We start from the raw sequence: 16,045 nt of genomic DNA, 5'->3' as shown, positions 1-16,045 counted from the left end.
TCCTACATTTAATTTCAGCATCTTATATTCTGTTATTACAACTGTTAGTTTATTACATCTTGTCGACTAATTGAAAAACCAGTCAACTAAGAGAGATTAAGTTTAAAAATAAACAATTCAACCCCCCCTCTTGTACTCTCAATTGGTATTAGAGCAAGCTCACATTTTTCTTTTGCTTAACAGTTCGTGAGAAAAGATCATGGCAAATCAAGTTATCATAGGAGCTCTCTTCCAGGAAGGAACTTCACAAGTTAGGCCACCATACTTTAATGGACAACATTTCTCCCACTGAAAAGTGCGTATGGAGATCTATGCTAAGGCATGTGATGTTAAAGTTTGGAGAGCCATCAAAAAGGGGAATTATCTCCTGCCAGCTGCCGCTCAATCACTTACTGATCCTGAAGATATAGATTCATATACAAATGAGCAAATGGCAGTGGTACAAGTTAATAATAAAGCGAGAAACCTGCTTTATAATGCCATAAGTGGTGAAGAGTATGAGAAAATCTCTAGTTGTGACACAACCAAAGAGATATGGGACAAGCTTGAGGTTACATACGAAGGAACCAACAAGGTAAAGGAAACACATATCAACATATTGGTTCATAATTACAAACTCTTCTCAATGAAAGAAGGAGAGTCTATTGAAGAGATGTTTGCCAGATTCAGCAAAATAATTAGCGATCTAAAAGCCTTCGGCAAACCATATACTAGTGGTGATCAAGTCAAAAAAATTCTCAGAAGCCTACCAACTACTTGGCAGACCAAAGTAGTCACTCTTGAATCTCAGGATCTAAACAAGTTATCCTATGATGAACTACAGGAGACTCATAGCTTTTGAAAAGACACATCTCAAGAAGACTAGTCAAGAAGAAAAAATGAAAATAGTCGCATTCAAGGCCTCAACTGAAATAGTTGTAAATGAGATCGATGATGATCTTGAAGCCCTCCAAGAAGAGATTGCTATGCTGTCAAGAAACATAGATGGTTTAATGAGAAGATTCAAGAATACGAGGAAAGGAAGAATTCCCCTAGGCGATCCAGGCAATACAACGAACTGGACAAGAATGATGAAAAATGCTATGAGTATGGAAGATTTGGACACATTCATGCTGAGTGCCCAGATCTAAAAACAAAAAATTTCAGAGGCTTTAACAAGAACAAATCTTTTGGAAGTTGGAGCGATGAAGACAGTTCGGAACACGAAGAGATAGCAAATCTTTGCTTCATGACGATTCTGGAAAACAAGATGAACAAATCCTCAGGATACTGGACGGACGAGGACACTTCAAATGACGAATGCAAGGATGACAATGAGAACTGTTTCATGGCACGAGGTGAAACAAGCGAGGTAAGATCTTATAACTGTGAAAGATGCAATGAATTATAGGATATTCTTGATTTAACTTTGAAAGAGTCTCAAAAAATGATGAATGAGCTTAAGAGACTTAATAAAGACGTAAAAGACTGGAAGCTCAAATATGAAGCATGTGAAATTGAAAAAGAAGTACTTCAAAAAGAGTTTGAGGAATTGCAAATGCAACTCAATGGCATGCGCAAATATACCAATCATAGTTCTGTCAGGTCAAACCAGGCGACTTACAAGTCAACCGGAAAAGGACTAGCTAGAACAGAGTCCACTAGTACTAAAACTAATAAAGGACCTAAAAGGGGTCAGGAGTTACGTGTCACTACTATAACAAAAGTGGACATAAATATTTTTTTTGTCGCTTTCGTAAAGCAAATGTTTCAGGATGGGTTTGAAAACCAAAAGCCAATTCTGAATCTAGTAATACTAACCCTCCAAGACCCAAGCAAGATTGGGTACCTAAAAGAAAGTAATCGCTATGTTTTGTAGGAACACCACAGAATAAGCCACAAAAGAAAATGGTACTTAGACAGTGCGTGTTCCAGTCACATGACATGTGATAAAAACTTGTTCAAAGAAGTTACAAAAATTGATGGAGGAAGCGTTAAGTTTAGAGATGACTCAAAAGGAAAGATAATTGGTACTGGAACAATTCCCTTCAATAACAACTCTGATATCACTAAAGTTTATCTCGTTGATGGACTCAACTACAATCTCCTGAGTATAAGTCAATTATGAGACTCAGGATATGAGGTAAATTTTAAGAAAACAGGTTGTGCTACTGAAGATGAGACAAGTAAAATAGTACTCCCAAGTAAAAGGTATGGAAATGTTTATATTCTCGATGGTTTTGAAAAGATAGATGGTCATATTTGCTTAACATCCATGTCTGATGATCCATGGTTATGACATAGAAAACTTGGTCATGCAAGCATGCATTTGATAGAAAAATTGTCCAAACATGAGTTAGTTATTAATCCATCGAAACTGAATTTTTCTAGAATTCATATCTGTGATGTATGTCAAATAGGTAAGCAAACCAGAAACTCTTTCAAAAATAAAGATATTATATCTACTTCTAAACTTTTGCAATTCCTTCATATGGACTTATTTGGGCCTACTAGAACTGCTAGTATAGGAGGAAAAAGATATGCTTTTGTTATTGTTGATGATTATTCACGTTTCACTTGGGTGATTTTCTTATCTCATAAAGATGAAACATTGAGAAATTTTGAGATTTTTTGCAAGAAGGTTGAAAGAGAAAAGGGATATCTGATTAAAACAATCTAAAGTGATCATGGAGGAGAATTTGAAAGTAAAGCATTTGAAAACTTCTATAATGATCAAGGATACACTCATAACTTCTCTGCACCACGATCACCTCAACAAAATTGTTGAGGAAAAACAGAACCCTCCAAGATATGGTAAGAACCATGTTATTAGATCATTCACTGCCAAATCACTTCTGGGCAGAAGGTGTAAGTACAACATGTCACATTCTTAACCGATGTCTCATAAGGCCCATTCTGAAGAAGAATCCTTATGAATTATAGAAAGGTAAACGTCCTAATATCAATTACTCTTATCCCTTCGGAAGTAAGTGTTTTATTCGCAATAATGGTAAGGACAACCTTGGAAAATTCGATCCAAGAAGTGATGAAGGTATTTTTCTGGGCTACTCATTAAATAGTAGATCTTTTAGAGTCTATAATAAATGCACATTATGTGTGGAAGAATCTGTACATGTTATTGTCGCGCCCTTTTTTCCCTTTTTGACGGGGAAGTCCGAGTTTCGACATTCATGGGAGAAGATAACTCGTTTCCTTTTGAGAATTGGGTATTGAAGAGTCGCTACCTAATGGATTATGGTACGTTAGGGCACCTTAAGCAATTAACTCATGGATTAGTTTGCATTACCAGAAATTTAGGGTAAGGGCTCGAAATAACCTTGAGGGGAAGGTGTTAGGAACCCCTCGCGATCCACAATGGTGGGTCCCGGCCGAACTCAAACTATGTGAGTCATTTTAGCAAATAAACAATTTTAACATGTACTTGCAAGTAAAGGCATGTTTTGACATTCTAAGCACATATAAGTAATGAAACAAGGGAAAAGGCTTGAACAAGTTGCACACATGTAAAGAAAAGTAAATTTATTTAAACAACATGAGTTGGGAAAGAGGGGTCCTAGGTTGGTTGGCCTACAGGATCATACCCACACAATGACCGGTAATCACTCCTCAATGAGGGGCTACACGTGACATTAGCGCGTAGTCATCATATCTTTACTACCCAATTCTCTCCCCTTGGTCCTAGCCTAAAGCGTTCTATCAACCTTGAAAAATATCCTATGTGTGCACTACCCATCCCTTCCTTATGGCCCTGGAGGTATTTAGGACCTCTAATTTATGTAGTTCTAGACCATCCTAAAGTACTTAAAGGAGAAAAATCTAGGCGTCATTGAAAACAGTTAGGACTACATTAAAGAGAACAATTAAAGGCTCACATTTACCTTCACAAACATAACAAGTAAGTGCACGTCTCAAACAACAGTTTCAAGTATTTAAGAGAAAACCCTAGAAGGTGAGCAGAGATTATACAGCATTGAATTAGGACCAAAAGTGTCAAAGACCTATTCAGCTTGACTACTGATTTTAGACCTATTTGAATGTGAGCAGATAACAGAACATAGTTTTATAGTTGCAGGATTTTAAGCGCCCTGTAGGCTTGCCTAGGAGTGTGATAGTGATGTCATATGAGCATGATATCTATTACTGATTAGGAACGCAGTAAAACAGTAAACAATTTTTAAACAGGCAATTTGGATCCTATAGGCATGCTTTCTAGTGATATTGATTAACACGAAAAGAGTAGGTTATTTAATCTGATTCGGAACTGACAGGTACGAGTCAAACTGATTTTATATCCTATAGGCATGATTTCTATTACAAATGACTTTAAATCCTATAGCATGGTATCTAATTATTTAAAGTTGATTTTTTGATCTTATAGGAATGATTTCTTAGGAGACGAATTTGAATACATGCTGTAATGGAAACTGAACTTCAATTACTTTACACCCTATAGGCATGATTCTAATTATAAAGTTGATTCCGGTCTTATAGGCATGACTTCTAATTGTGTGGAAGTAAAGCATGCAGAATTTATTTAAACCCAAGCAGATCCTATAGGCATGTTATCTAACAAACACATTTAAATCCAAATAGACCTTATAGACATGTTATCTACCCAATTTTACCCACAATATATAACTACCCACCCTTTTCACTAATCACCCCACTGCTTGTTTACAAATAATTATTACAGACCAATGAATTGAATAAAAATACATAAATAGAATAGAAATTAATCTATAGGGATCCTGAAGTAGGCCAAAATGATTTCCAAGTCTCCAGTAGTCTCAAATGCCAAAGTTCCATAGCCAATTTCATATCTATATGTGTCAGAATTCCCTAAGGACCTCAAGGATTCCGGGAAGTGCTCACACCTAGACCTTTATCAAATAACAACTGATTATTTTGCAGTGTGGAAGTGCCAGCCCTGATATGCCAGAGTTCAAAGAGATCTCAAGGGTTTCTAAGCAGTACACACACCAGAGGGGCAGGACCTAGTATTCTAGGAGTAAGTGAAAGTGCATAATGGTTTGAAAGAGTTTAAAACAAAGGTCTTAGGATTGAAAAGAATTTCTGAAAACCATTAGTGATAAAACGGTTTTGAGGAAAGTGTAAAGAAACAATTTGCAATCAGAACATAAGTCATAGAACAAACAGTTTTAGGGAGTACTTTGGCAAGCAACTTTCACATAAGGGAAGAGGGGTTGGGAACACAGAGAATGCACCTTAATGGAACACATAAACAACAGGATTCATAGAGTTCTTAAGGGGTTCTACAGAACTAGTAGGTTAGATAGAATGTACGTCATGCAACAAAGAAGCATGTTGAGGCCATTCTAGGGAGAGTAACTAACTTAGCAGGAGTAGGGCAGAACAGGCACAAACTTAGATGAACATATTAGGCAAGTGTAGGCATGCTATTACACAAAAGTAAGGCTTAGATATGCTAGATGGGCAGTAATCAGTCAAAACAGGCTAGTTACACATGTAAGACATGTTAGACAGACAAGTAAAGTGGAGGCAAGCAAATTACATATTTAGATAAGGCAGTATTTGGCATGCTAGGCAAACAGTAAACAGAAGCAGGAATGAACTCAGGGTTGATGAACTAATGCAGTAAATAAACACATAGGTTTTGGTTCTGAAATTTAATCAGAAGCATACCAATTAGAGGAAGAAAACACAAGATATAAGACAAGTGTTGCACAATTTCTAGCCTTGGCTTGCGGCCGGCTAGAGTGACAAAGATCACAAGTATCAGAGAGAGTAGAAAGAGCTTTTAGAGTGTAAAAGTGATAGTTTTTTGAACTATTATTCGTGTCCAGAAGTTAAAATAAGAGGGAGTTTATATAGTAATCAAGAGTTAAACAAAATAAGGTAAGGGATCAATTATGTAGCAATTAGGTAAATTCACAGAATCAGTCACACACGTAAAATCAGTAAGTCTTCCCCTTAATCAAGGGATAATCAATCAACGGTAAAAGCATGAAAGACATTTAAGGAAGGGAATCAAGTAAGGCTTGAGTATAGAGTGGGTAATTAGGGGTGAATGAATAGGAGTTTCAATTAAGGAAACAATCAGTGAGAATTGGCAAATAACAAATAAGGCAAGGACAAAATTAATTAAGGCAAGAAATTCAATCAAACTGAGTAGAGAAGTAAGAATCAAAGGTTTTGCTAAGGAAAAGAGTTCAAATCAAATCAGAAAATAAGAACTTCAGAATAGTCAAGGGTTCAATCAAAGAGAAAATCACGTAAAAAGTCAGCAATTCTCGTAGACAAAATAAGGCAAGAAATGAATAGTCAGGATTCAACACATAGGTCTTAATGAAGCAAATTGGTAAAATCAAACATTCAAAAGAACTCTGATTTAAGGAGAAAAATAGGTTTACCATGAATAGCCAGAAAGAGCATAGACATATAGAATAGTAGAAAAGTGGAACCAAGAAACTTTAATAGAGGCATATTAGGATAAAAAAATCACGAGACATCTAAATGGATAAAGAAAAATCACAAGCACAAAAGAAAGAACAAAGTCAGTACACAAGTAACTCAGAAACCAAACAAAAAATGTCGAAAAATTAGGGCTTTTAGTATAAATGAGTTAAGGTTAGAGCAAACCTTACGAAATCGGTTAAAACATATAAGAAACAAAAGATTAACACTCAAGATTATCAAATGTTCTGGAAAAAGAAATTTCCGAAAAACCCTAGTTTAGAAAGATGGAAAATCATTCGAAAATAAGAGGGTTCTTGTAAAAATCGGAAGGTTCTCATAAAACCCATACAAAATAGGTCCAAACCCTCTCAGATCTGTACAGATCTAAGAAGTATAGAAGAAATTAGGGTTTCGAGAGAAACAACATAGAGGTGAAGAAGCAAGCTCAAAAACCCATAAATCTAAGGCAATATAGAAAGCTCTTACTCGGAATCACACCGGAACAGCCTGAGACAGGAGAAAAAGGGCCATGGATGCAAGCAGACTAACCCTGGTCCCTTGAGGACCCTGGAGATGGTGATACCAGTAGAGGAGAGGTCGTTAGAGGCCTGGGGTAGGTGGGAAACCACCACGAATAGCCATAGATGAGTGACGACGAGGTTCGATTAGGGTTAGGTTTTGAGAGCAATGGAGAGGAAAAGGATTTCAAGGCGGTTGTATGGGTGAGAATGACCGGGTTTGGGGGGGGTCGTTTAGTTTAATTTAGGAAAGGGTTAATTGTGGACATTGATCTCTGTGATTAACGGCCGAGATTGAAAGAATTTAAGGCTGGGTCGGGCATTAAGGCTTGGGCTAGGTAGGTTTAGGTTAAAATTGGGCTAGGTATTGAGTCAAATTAGGATCATAATTGAATAGAAAATAGGGCCAGATTTTAAATAACCAATTCTAATGACTAAATAACTTACAAAAATAATAAATGAGTACCAAAAATATCTTTGTGCACTAAAATAATTTAAAATAGTTATTTATCATTTTAAAAATATAAAAGATCATTTTATGCGTAAATATTATATTTATGCATTACAACAACAACAACAATATTATATTTATGCATTAGTATGGGTATTGCAAAGATATGCAATTTAGCCTAAAAAATATAAATGTAATTACAAAAAATATACTAAAAATATTTAAATACTATGTTGGCATAAATAATGAATTTAGATGGCTAAATCATCACGAAAGTAATTTGAAGGATAATTATTGGATATTTATATAATAAAAGAGAAGAAATAAATTGATTTGGAGCTTTTAAAACTATGGAAAAATTTATAAAAAAACTTATGCATGCTTATAACTGCATATGTACTATTTTGAAAGTATATATACGTGTTTAAAATATATGAGGAAAAATTGGGTATCAACAACTGCCCCTCTTTACCCGGGAATGATGTAAGAGTTTTCGGGTAAAGAAATGATGACCAATTTTGATCGAATGAGATGTTTTAAAAAAACAGAGGCCGGACTCTGGTCTTTGAGCTGCCTACATATCCCTAGTTTTACAAGAATTAGGCCACGTGTAGTTTTGGATTCATTGGCGGAATATACCGATGAAATCATTAAAAGAACGGACACGAGATGCAAGAGTGGTTATGGTGAACGGTTGGGTTTGAGGTAATTTGAAGGGACTGGAGCGAGGTCGCTCCTGCTAGGATAGCAGTTACTTGCTGGTCACCTGCAAATAAAGAGATGCTACAGACATGTATTTGTGAAAACATTTAAACATGATGCAGATTCCCTTTGGACCATGAAAGTTGTCCTTGATGGTTAAGGATGACGTCCTTAGACCATGATGTCCTGGGCCATGAGTTTTTTAGTGAGGGATTTGCATGCCATGAAATGATGTTCTTGGGCCATGTAGATGGTGCCTCCGAACTATGACGCCTTTGAATAATAATATGCAAATCTGAGGGATCCTCAGGCCATGGCATGATGCCTTCCAGCTATGAGGATGATACATTTTAGAATATGACGCCTTTGGATAGGTTGGCGACATTTCAGCCCATGAGATGCAATTGCTACCAAGACAAGGCTTAGTTTTTTGAAATGCAAGGCAGGGCTTAACCCGATTGAAAAGCAAATAGATAGCCTCATGCAAATATAGAGGCAAGGATTAGCCTCATGCCAATATGGAGGCAAGGATTAGCCTCGTGCATATATGGAGGCAGGGATTAGCCTGATGCAGATATGGAGGCAAGGATTAGCCTCATGCAAATATGGAGGCAATGATTAACCTCATGACAATATGGGGGCAAGGATTAGACTCATGCAGATAGGGAGGCGAGGATTAGCCTCATGTAGGTATGGAGGCAGGGATTAGCCTCATGCAAATATGGAGACAAAGATTAGCCTCATACCAATATGGAGGCAAGGATTGGGCTCGTGCAGATATAAATGCAGGGATTAGCCTCATGCAGATATGGAGGCAAGGATTAGCCTCATACAGATATGGAGGCAAGGATTAGCCTCATGCCAATATGGAGGCAAGGATTAGCCTCATGCATGTATGAAGGCAGGGATTAGCCTCATGCAGGTAGGGAGGAAGGGATTAGCCTCATACAAATATGGAGGCAGGTATTAGCCTCGTACAAATATGGAGGCAGGGATTAGCCTCATGCAGGTATGGAGGCATATTAGCCTCATACAGATTTAGAGGCAAAGATTAGCCTCATGCAGGTAGGGAGGCAGGGATTAGCCTCATGCAGGTATGGAGGCAGGGATTAGCCTCATGCAAATATTGAGGCAAAGATTAGCCTCGTGCCAATATGGAGGTAATGATTAGCCTCATGCTAATATAGAGGCAAGGATTAACCTCATACAGATATGGAGGCAAGGATTAGCCTCATGCAGGTAGGGAGGAAGGGATTAGCCTCATGCAAATATGGAGGCAGGGATTAGCCTCATGCAGGTATAGAGGCAGGGATTAGCCTCATGCAGATATGGAGGCAATGATTAGCCTCATGTAAATATGGAGGCAAGGATTAGCCTCATACAAACATGGCGGAAAGGATTAGCCTCATGCAAACATGGCAGCAAGGATTAGCCTCATGCAAACATAGCGGCAAAGATTAGCCTCATACGGATATGCGGGACAAGGCTTAGTCCCATGCAAAGAGTGAGTAGCAAATAAGAGTAGTATATTTCTTAGCTGGAGATATATTCGGTGCTTGATGGCCTGATTGATAGTAACCTTATTACCTGTATATACTTGCGGATGCTATCGTTACGTCATATGTGCCTGCGTTTAAAGAAAAATTGTAAGTTTTGCGAGGGGGAGGTTGGTTTGTGCTTCTGTCCGTTGCCCTTGCTTTGCTCCATTTTGGAGGCCTCTTCAAGTTTCACTGGGTAACGTCTGACTATTACGGTAATAGATTTTTCGAAAATATGCAATTATTGATAAAATAGAGCCATTTTAGAAACATATTGATATATTAAGTGATTTTTAGATGAACTAGTGATTGTAACACATATTAGAGACATTGCAGCTTTCTCATGTTAGAAGTTTGAGGGTCATACTCAAAATTCTAGGCTATTTGCGAGAAATGAACCGTGTTGAACCTTCTTCGGAATTTTGAGAATTTTTCTCAAAATTTTGCCCCAGTTTCTTAACCGATTTCTGACCGTCTGACATCTGTTGGCATTGGCTGGACTTACTTCGGAATTTTGAGGGTCCTCATCAAAATTTTGCCCTAATTTCTAATTTTGGGAAAATGAAAATTTTATTATGATATGACTGAACCCACTTGGCTGTCTACGTATCCCCTCTTAAACGAGAATCGGGTCAAGCGTAGTTCAATTACATCAGATGAGTAAATATAAATAGTCTAAGCATAGTATCTCTTGACTGCGTCTGAATTGATTGATTTTGGCCAAATTTCTCTATCCATTTATACAAGTATGAGTGCTCCTCCTGTCAGTACTCTGTGAACCATGTACGGACCTTGCCAGTTGGGAGAGAATTTCCCTTTGGCTTCATCTTGGTGTGGGAAAATCTTCTTCAGCACTAGCTATCCTGTGCAAATTGTCCTGGTTTGACCCTTTTGTTGAAAGCTCTAGACATTATGTTCTGGTAAAGTTGGCCGTGACATACTGCGTTCATCCTTTTTCCATCTATGAGGGCCAATTGTTCATAGCGACTCCTTATCCATTCTGCATGCTGAGTTCAGCTTCCTATATGATTCTTAAAGAAGGAATCTCTACCTCGACTGGAATGACAGCCTTAGTACCATAAACCATGATGTAGGGAGTTGCCCCGGTTGATGTGCAAACTGTGGTGTGGTATCCCAAAAGAGCAAAAGGCAGCTTCTCGTGCCATTGTTTGTGGTTTTCTACCATCTTCCTTAGTATCTTCTTGATGTTTTTATTGGCGGCTTCTATGGCTCCATTCATCTGAGGTCTATAGGCTATGGAATTCTTGTGCTTGATTTTGAAAGTCTTGCATATGGCTTTCATCATATCACTGTTGAAATTGGTTGCATTATCAGTAAAAATGGACTCGAGAACTCCGAATCAGCAAACGATACGGTCTTTGACAATCTGCGATGACTTTCTTGGTTACAACTTTGTAAGAAGTAGACTCTACCCATTTTGTGAAGTAATCAATGGCTACCAGAATAAACATGTGCCCGTTTGAAGCAGTGGGCTCAATCGGACCAATGACATCCATTCCCCAGGTGGCGAACAACCAAGGTGAGCTTGTGTCATTGAGCTTATTTGGCGGCACCTTTATCATATCGGCATGCACTTGGCATTAATAGCATTTGTGGACATACTGAATGCAATCTGTCTCCATGGTCATCAAAAAGTAGTCGGCCCTGAGTATCTTCTTGGCTAAGACGAAACCATTCATATGTGGGTCGCAGGTCCTAACATGTATTTCCTTAAGTAGCTTAGAAGCCTCTTTTGCGTCGACACATCTTAGCAGTCCCAAATCAAGAGTTCTCCTGTATGAATTTCCTTCGCTGTGGAAGAAGTGATTGGACAATCTCTGGAGTGTGCATTTCTGAGTGTCGTTTGCATGCTCCAGATATTCTCCTTTCACAAAATACTCCTTGATGTCATGGAACCAAGGTTTTCCATCTGTTTCTTCTTCAACATGGGCATAATATACCGGCTGATTATGAAATCTCACCGGGATAAGATTAATGTAATTCTTATCTGGATGTTGTATCATGGGTGATAAAGTGGCCAATGCATCGGCGAACTCATTCTGAATTCTGGGCACATGTTGGAACTTTATCTTCGTGAACATCTTTCTCAATTCCTGCACATGGTGCATATATGGAAATATCTTGGAATTCTTGGTGACCCATTCTCCTTGTACCTGGTGTACAAGCAAATCTGAATCATCGATTACCAGCAGCTCATGAATATTCATGTCGACCGCCATGTTGAGTCCTAGTATGCAGGCCTCATATTCCGCCATGTTGTTGGTACATAGAAATTTGAGCTTAGCATATACCAGATAATGTTAACCTATTTTTAATACCAAAACTGCTCCAATGCCCATTCCTTTAAAATTTGTAGCTCCGTCAAAGAACATCCTCCAATCGTCGTATTCTTCGGTAATGTCTTCTCATACGAATGATGCCTCTTCATCAGGAAATATGTTTTCAAGTGTTCATATTCTCCTCCCACCGTATTTTCAGCAAGATGATCTGCCAGTGCTTGCCTTTTTACCGCCTTTTGAGTTACGTAGACGATATCAAACTCATTCAATAGTATCTGCCACTTGGCTAGCTTCCCAGTTAGCATGGGTTTCTGAAATATGTACTTCAAAGGGTCTATCCTGGATATGAGCTATGTAGTATAGGCACAAAAGTAATGCCTCAACTTCTGGGTCGTCCAGGTTAAAGCACAACAAGTGTGTTCTAGCAGAGAGTACCGTGCTTCGTAAGGTGTGAATTTCTTACTTAAGTAGTATATGACTTGCTCCTTTCTCCCTTTCTCATCATGCTGTTCCAAAACACATCCGAAGGCTCCATCCAATACAGATAGATAGAGTAGCAAAGGCTGTCCTAGTTCCGGGGGGACCAGAACTGGTGGTGTGGACATATACTCCTTGATCTTGTCAAAAGCTTTCTGACAATCCTCGGTCCAACTTGTCTCGACATCTTTCCTCATCATTTTGAAGATAGGTTCACATGACTGTGGACTATGCTATGAAGTGACTGATATAGTTGGGGCATCCTAGGAAGCCCATCACGTCCTTTTTGCTCCTAGGTGGTGGCAATTCCTGAATAACTTTGACTTTAGATGGATCCAGCTCGATCTCTCGACGATTGACAATGAATCCTAGTAAATTTCCTGTGGGAACCCCGAATGCACACTTTTCGGGGTTCAGCTTCAAGTTGTACTTCCTTAGCCTGTCAAAGAACTTTCTCAAGTCTGCTATGTGATTTGCGGCCCTCTTGGATTTAATAATGACATCGTCCACATACACCTCTATTTCTTTGTGTATCATATCATGGAAGATGGTTGTCATGGCCCTCATGTAGGTAGCCCCAGCATTTTTTAGGCCAAATGGCATCATATTGTAGCAGTATACCCCCCATGGTGTAATAAAGGCTGTTTTCTCTGTGTCTTCTTTATCAATCTAGATCTGATGATAACCCGTGAAGCAATATACAAAGGATTGGAGTTCATGCTCGCAGTTGTTGATTAGGATATGTATGTTTGGCAGCGGGAAGTCGTCCTTGGGACTTGCTCTATTTAAATCCTGATAGTCAACACATACTCTAACTTTCCCATCCTTCTTCGGTACCGGCACAATGTTAGCTAACTAGGTTGGGTACTTAACAACCTTGAGAACTTTGGCTTTGATCTGCTTGGTAACTTCCTCCTTGATCTTCAGGTTCATATCTGGCTTGAATTTTTTGAGTTTCTGCTTCACTGGCGGACATATGAGATTAGTAGGCAATTTGTGATCTACTATGGACGTGCTCAAACTGGTCATGTCATCATATGACCATGCGAAAATGTCCTCATATTCCTTTAGAAAATGGATGTACTCTTCCTTCTCTATTGGCGATAAGTGAATGCTGATGCGAGTCTCCTTGACGGTCTCGGCATTCCCCAAATTTATTGCTTCGGTCTCGTCCAGGTTGGACTTAGGCTTATTCTCAAAGTTTTCAACCTCTCTGACAACTTCCTCAAGTATCTCATCCGAATCACTATTCTCATGTTGCGTTGCCTCATTACATGTCACAGTCACCGGTTCATCAGGAAAAGTAACGATAACACTATAGAAAGAAAAATACGAAAGATAATAATAAATAATAAAGAGCAATGCATTTGATTAATACTTAAAACATCCAAACGAGTACGGATCAATAAATCGAGCATTTATTTTGAAACAAGTGAATCTTAAAACAAATTATTGAAAATCTTAAATGCCTAGAATGGCTATAGGAATAAAATCTGCCAAGCTACCCAGGGACTTGGTGGGCCCGGGATGGTGTGGCGGTCCAGTTCCTAAGAACAACTCCTTTCTCCACAATTTGAATAGTGAGGTCTTCTTCCTCCTCCTCTTCAATTATTGTACTGCAGACCATGGCTCCACCCTCCAAGAACAGATTTCTCAGCCCTGCTAACGCTTCTTCTTTTGCAGTTCCCCATATTGTATCAGCTTGGTGAAAAGTCTGATCTAGATGCGACACTGGTTGCTCGAGAGGGTAATAAGGTCCGCGCCATGGGGGAGACCAATCATCATACTCTTTCCATGTATATTGGTATCCGAGCCCAAAGGTAGTATCGTGACGCTTCAGCTGTATCGATTTGGTAATACCTTGGAGATTCTTTCCAAGCCCTTTTCCAGGTTCATACCCAGACCACGCCAGTATGCTTTCTATTTTTCTGCTCCACCATTTGTCCTTTTCGACGGCATTGACATGTTCAATATGATGGTAGGTTTCCCCTCCTAACCTTCTTTTGTTTCCAATAACAGGGATGGTTTGACTGGTGTAAATGGGGTTACTCCCATCTCCGTGAATGATCACCTCCTGATGGTTCCATTCAAATTTCACGGCTTGGTGTAGTGTGGAAGCCACGACCCCACTGGCATGGATCCATGATCGGCCCAACAGAAGATTGTATAAGGCCGATATGTCGAGCACTTAAACTTCGACGTCGAACCAAGTTGGACCCATCTGTAGACAAAGGTTAGTTTCCCCAATCGTGGCCTTTTGGGACCCATCGAAAGCTTTCACATTCATGCTTCCTGCCCGTATTTCATGGGAACCTTTGCCCAGCCTTTTCAGAGTATCCAACGGACAAAAATTGAGGCTTGAACCTCCATCAACCAAGACCCTGGCAATGAACTTGTCTTCAAATTGCACTGTGATATGTAATGCTCTATTGTGATTCAACCCTTCAGGTGTCAACTCATCTTCGTGGAAGATTATCTTGTGACTTTCCAGCACATGCCCTACCATAGTGGCCATCTCTCTGCAGGTGATATTGTTGGGTGCATAAGCTTCGCTCAATCAAAGCATTCTTATGTGCCTCTGGATTTTGCAACATTGACAGTATGGATATCTGAGTTGGGATTTTGTTCAAATGATCAATGACGGAATATTTCGTTGCTTGCACTTTCCTCCAATGGTCATCTGCTCCTGTTTCAATGACAGGCTGCTTGGTAGTGTATCCTTACTTGGTCCTCCTAAATGTTCAGGTGTATAGATTCTCCCGGTCCTGGTCATTCCTTGTGCAGCATCAGACTCCTCCATCTTTGCCTTCCCTTTTCGTCTAGCCTCGGCAATATAATCCTAAGGTATTGCTTTTGAGTCGAAAGGAGGCGTGGTTGATACTATCACCATGAAAAGTGTGGCCACTTCCACTTCAAATGAAATAGGGGTGACTGTAGGCGGAACTGCCTCTACCTCTAATGGAACTGATGTAGTTATCTCAACTTCGATTGGTGACTGAGTCTGTACTATAGTGAGAGTGAGTGTGACTGCAAGTTTGAAGTCATTGCTTTCTCGAATAAGCCCGATTGACCCCTCAGGATCCCACTCTTCGTTCGTCTCTATCACATGTATCCCGCCACCTCTATGGTCCGGAAGAGGATTGTTGTGAACATTGGGTGTGACCTCTTTCACCTGTATGACCTTGTTGTCAATCAGCGTCTGGATCTTATCTTTCAGTATTCGGCACTCGTCAATGGTGTGCCCTTTTATACCAGAATGGTATGCACAAGTTTTGTTTGGGTTGACCCATTGGGATGGATTCTCTAATGCTATAGCGGGAATAGGGGTGACATAACCAACGACTTTCAACCTTTCATACAGTTGGTCGATGGGTTCAACAATAGCAGTGTACTGTCTGGGTGGCTTGCTGTCAAAGTTTGGTCATGGTTTTGGAAAATTTGGCGAGTTGGAGGTGATTGGAAATGGGATGGTTGGGAATTGTAGGTATGATATGTAGTGGCTGATTGGGAATATTTGGGAGATGAGGGTTGATATATGGATGGTGGTGCTTGGTATGTGGGTGGTGGTGCTTGATAGGTGGGTGAAGGTGTTTGATAGGTGGGTGGAGGTGTTTGATATGT

General features: G+C 39.4%; 2 protein-coding genes across 2 annotated transcripts; one reads left to right on the top strand and one right to left on the bottom strand.

Moving 5' to 3' along the window:
* Window positions 1-301: 301 nt before the first annotated feature.
* LOC138889115 (uncharacterized) lies at window positions 302-1,858 on the top strand. Its single transcript, XM_070171676.1, has 3 exons — window positions 302-801; window positions 946-1,351; window positions 1,391-1,858. Exons 1-3 carry the CDS (start codon window positions 302-304, stop codon window positions 1,856-1,858), a joined length of 1,374 nt encoding a protein of 457 aa, XP_070027777.1.
* A 9,390-nt stretch (window positions 1,859-11,248) lies between these two features.
* LOC138889114 (uncharacterized) lies at window positions 11,249-11,923 on the bottom strand. The gene has a single exon (XM_070171675.1). The coding sequence runs from the start codon at window positions 11,921-11,923 to the stop codon at window positions 11,249-11,251; it is 675 nt and encodes a 224-aa protein (XP_070027776.1).
* Between the last annotated feature and the right edge of the window lie 4,122 nt (window positions 11,924-16,045).

This window comes from Nicotiana sylvestris, chromosome 4, assembly GCF_000393655.2.
Source record: "Nicotiana sylvestris chromosome 4, ASM39365v2, whole genome shotgun sequence".
In the NCBI taxonomy this organism is placed as follows: domain Eukaryota; kingdom Viridiplantae; phylum Streptophyta; class Magnoliopsida; order Solanales; family Solanaceae; genus Nicotiana; species Nicotiana sylvestris.
This window is presented reverse-complemented; position numbering and strand designations above follow the sequence as displayed.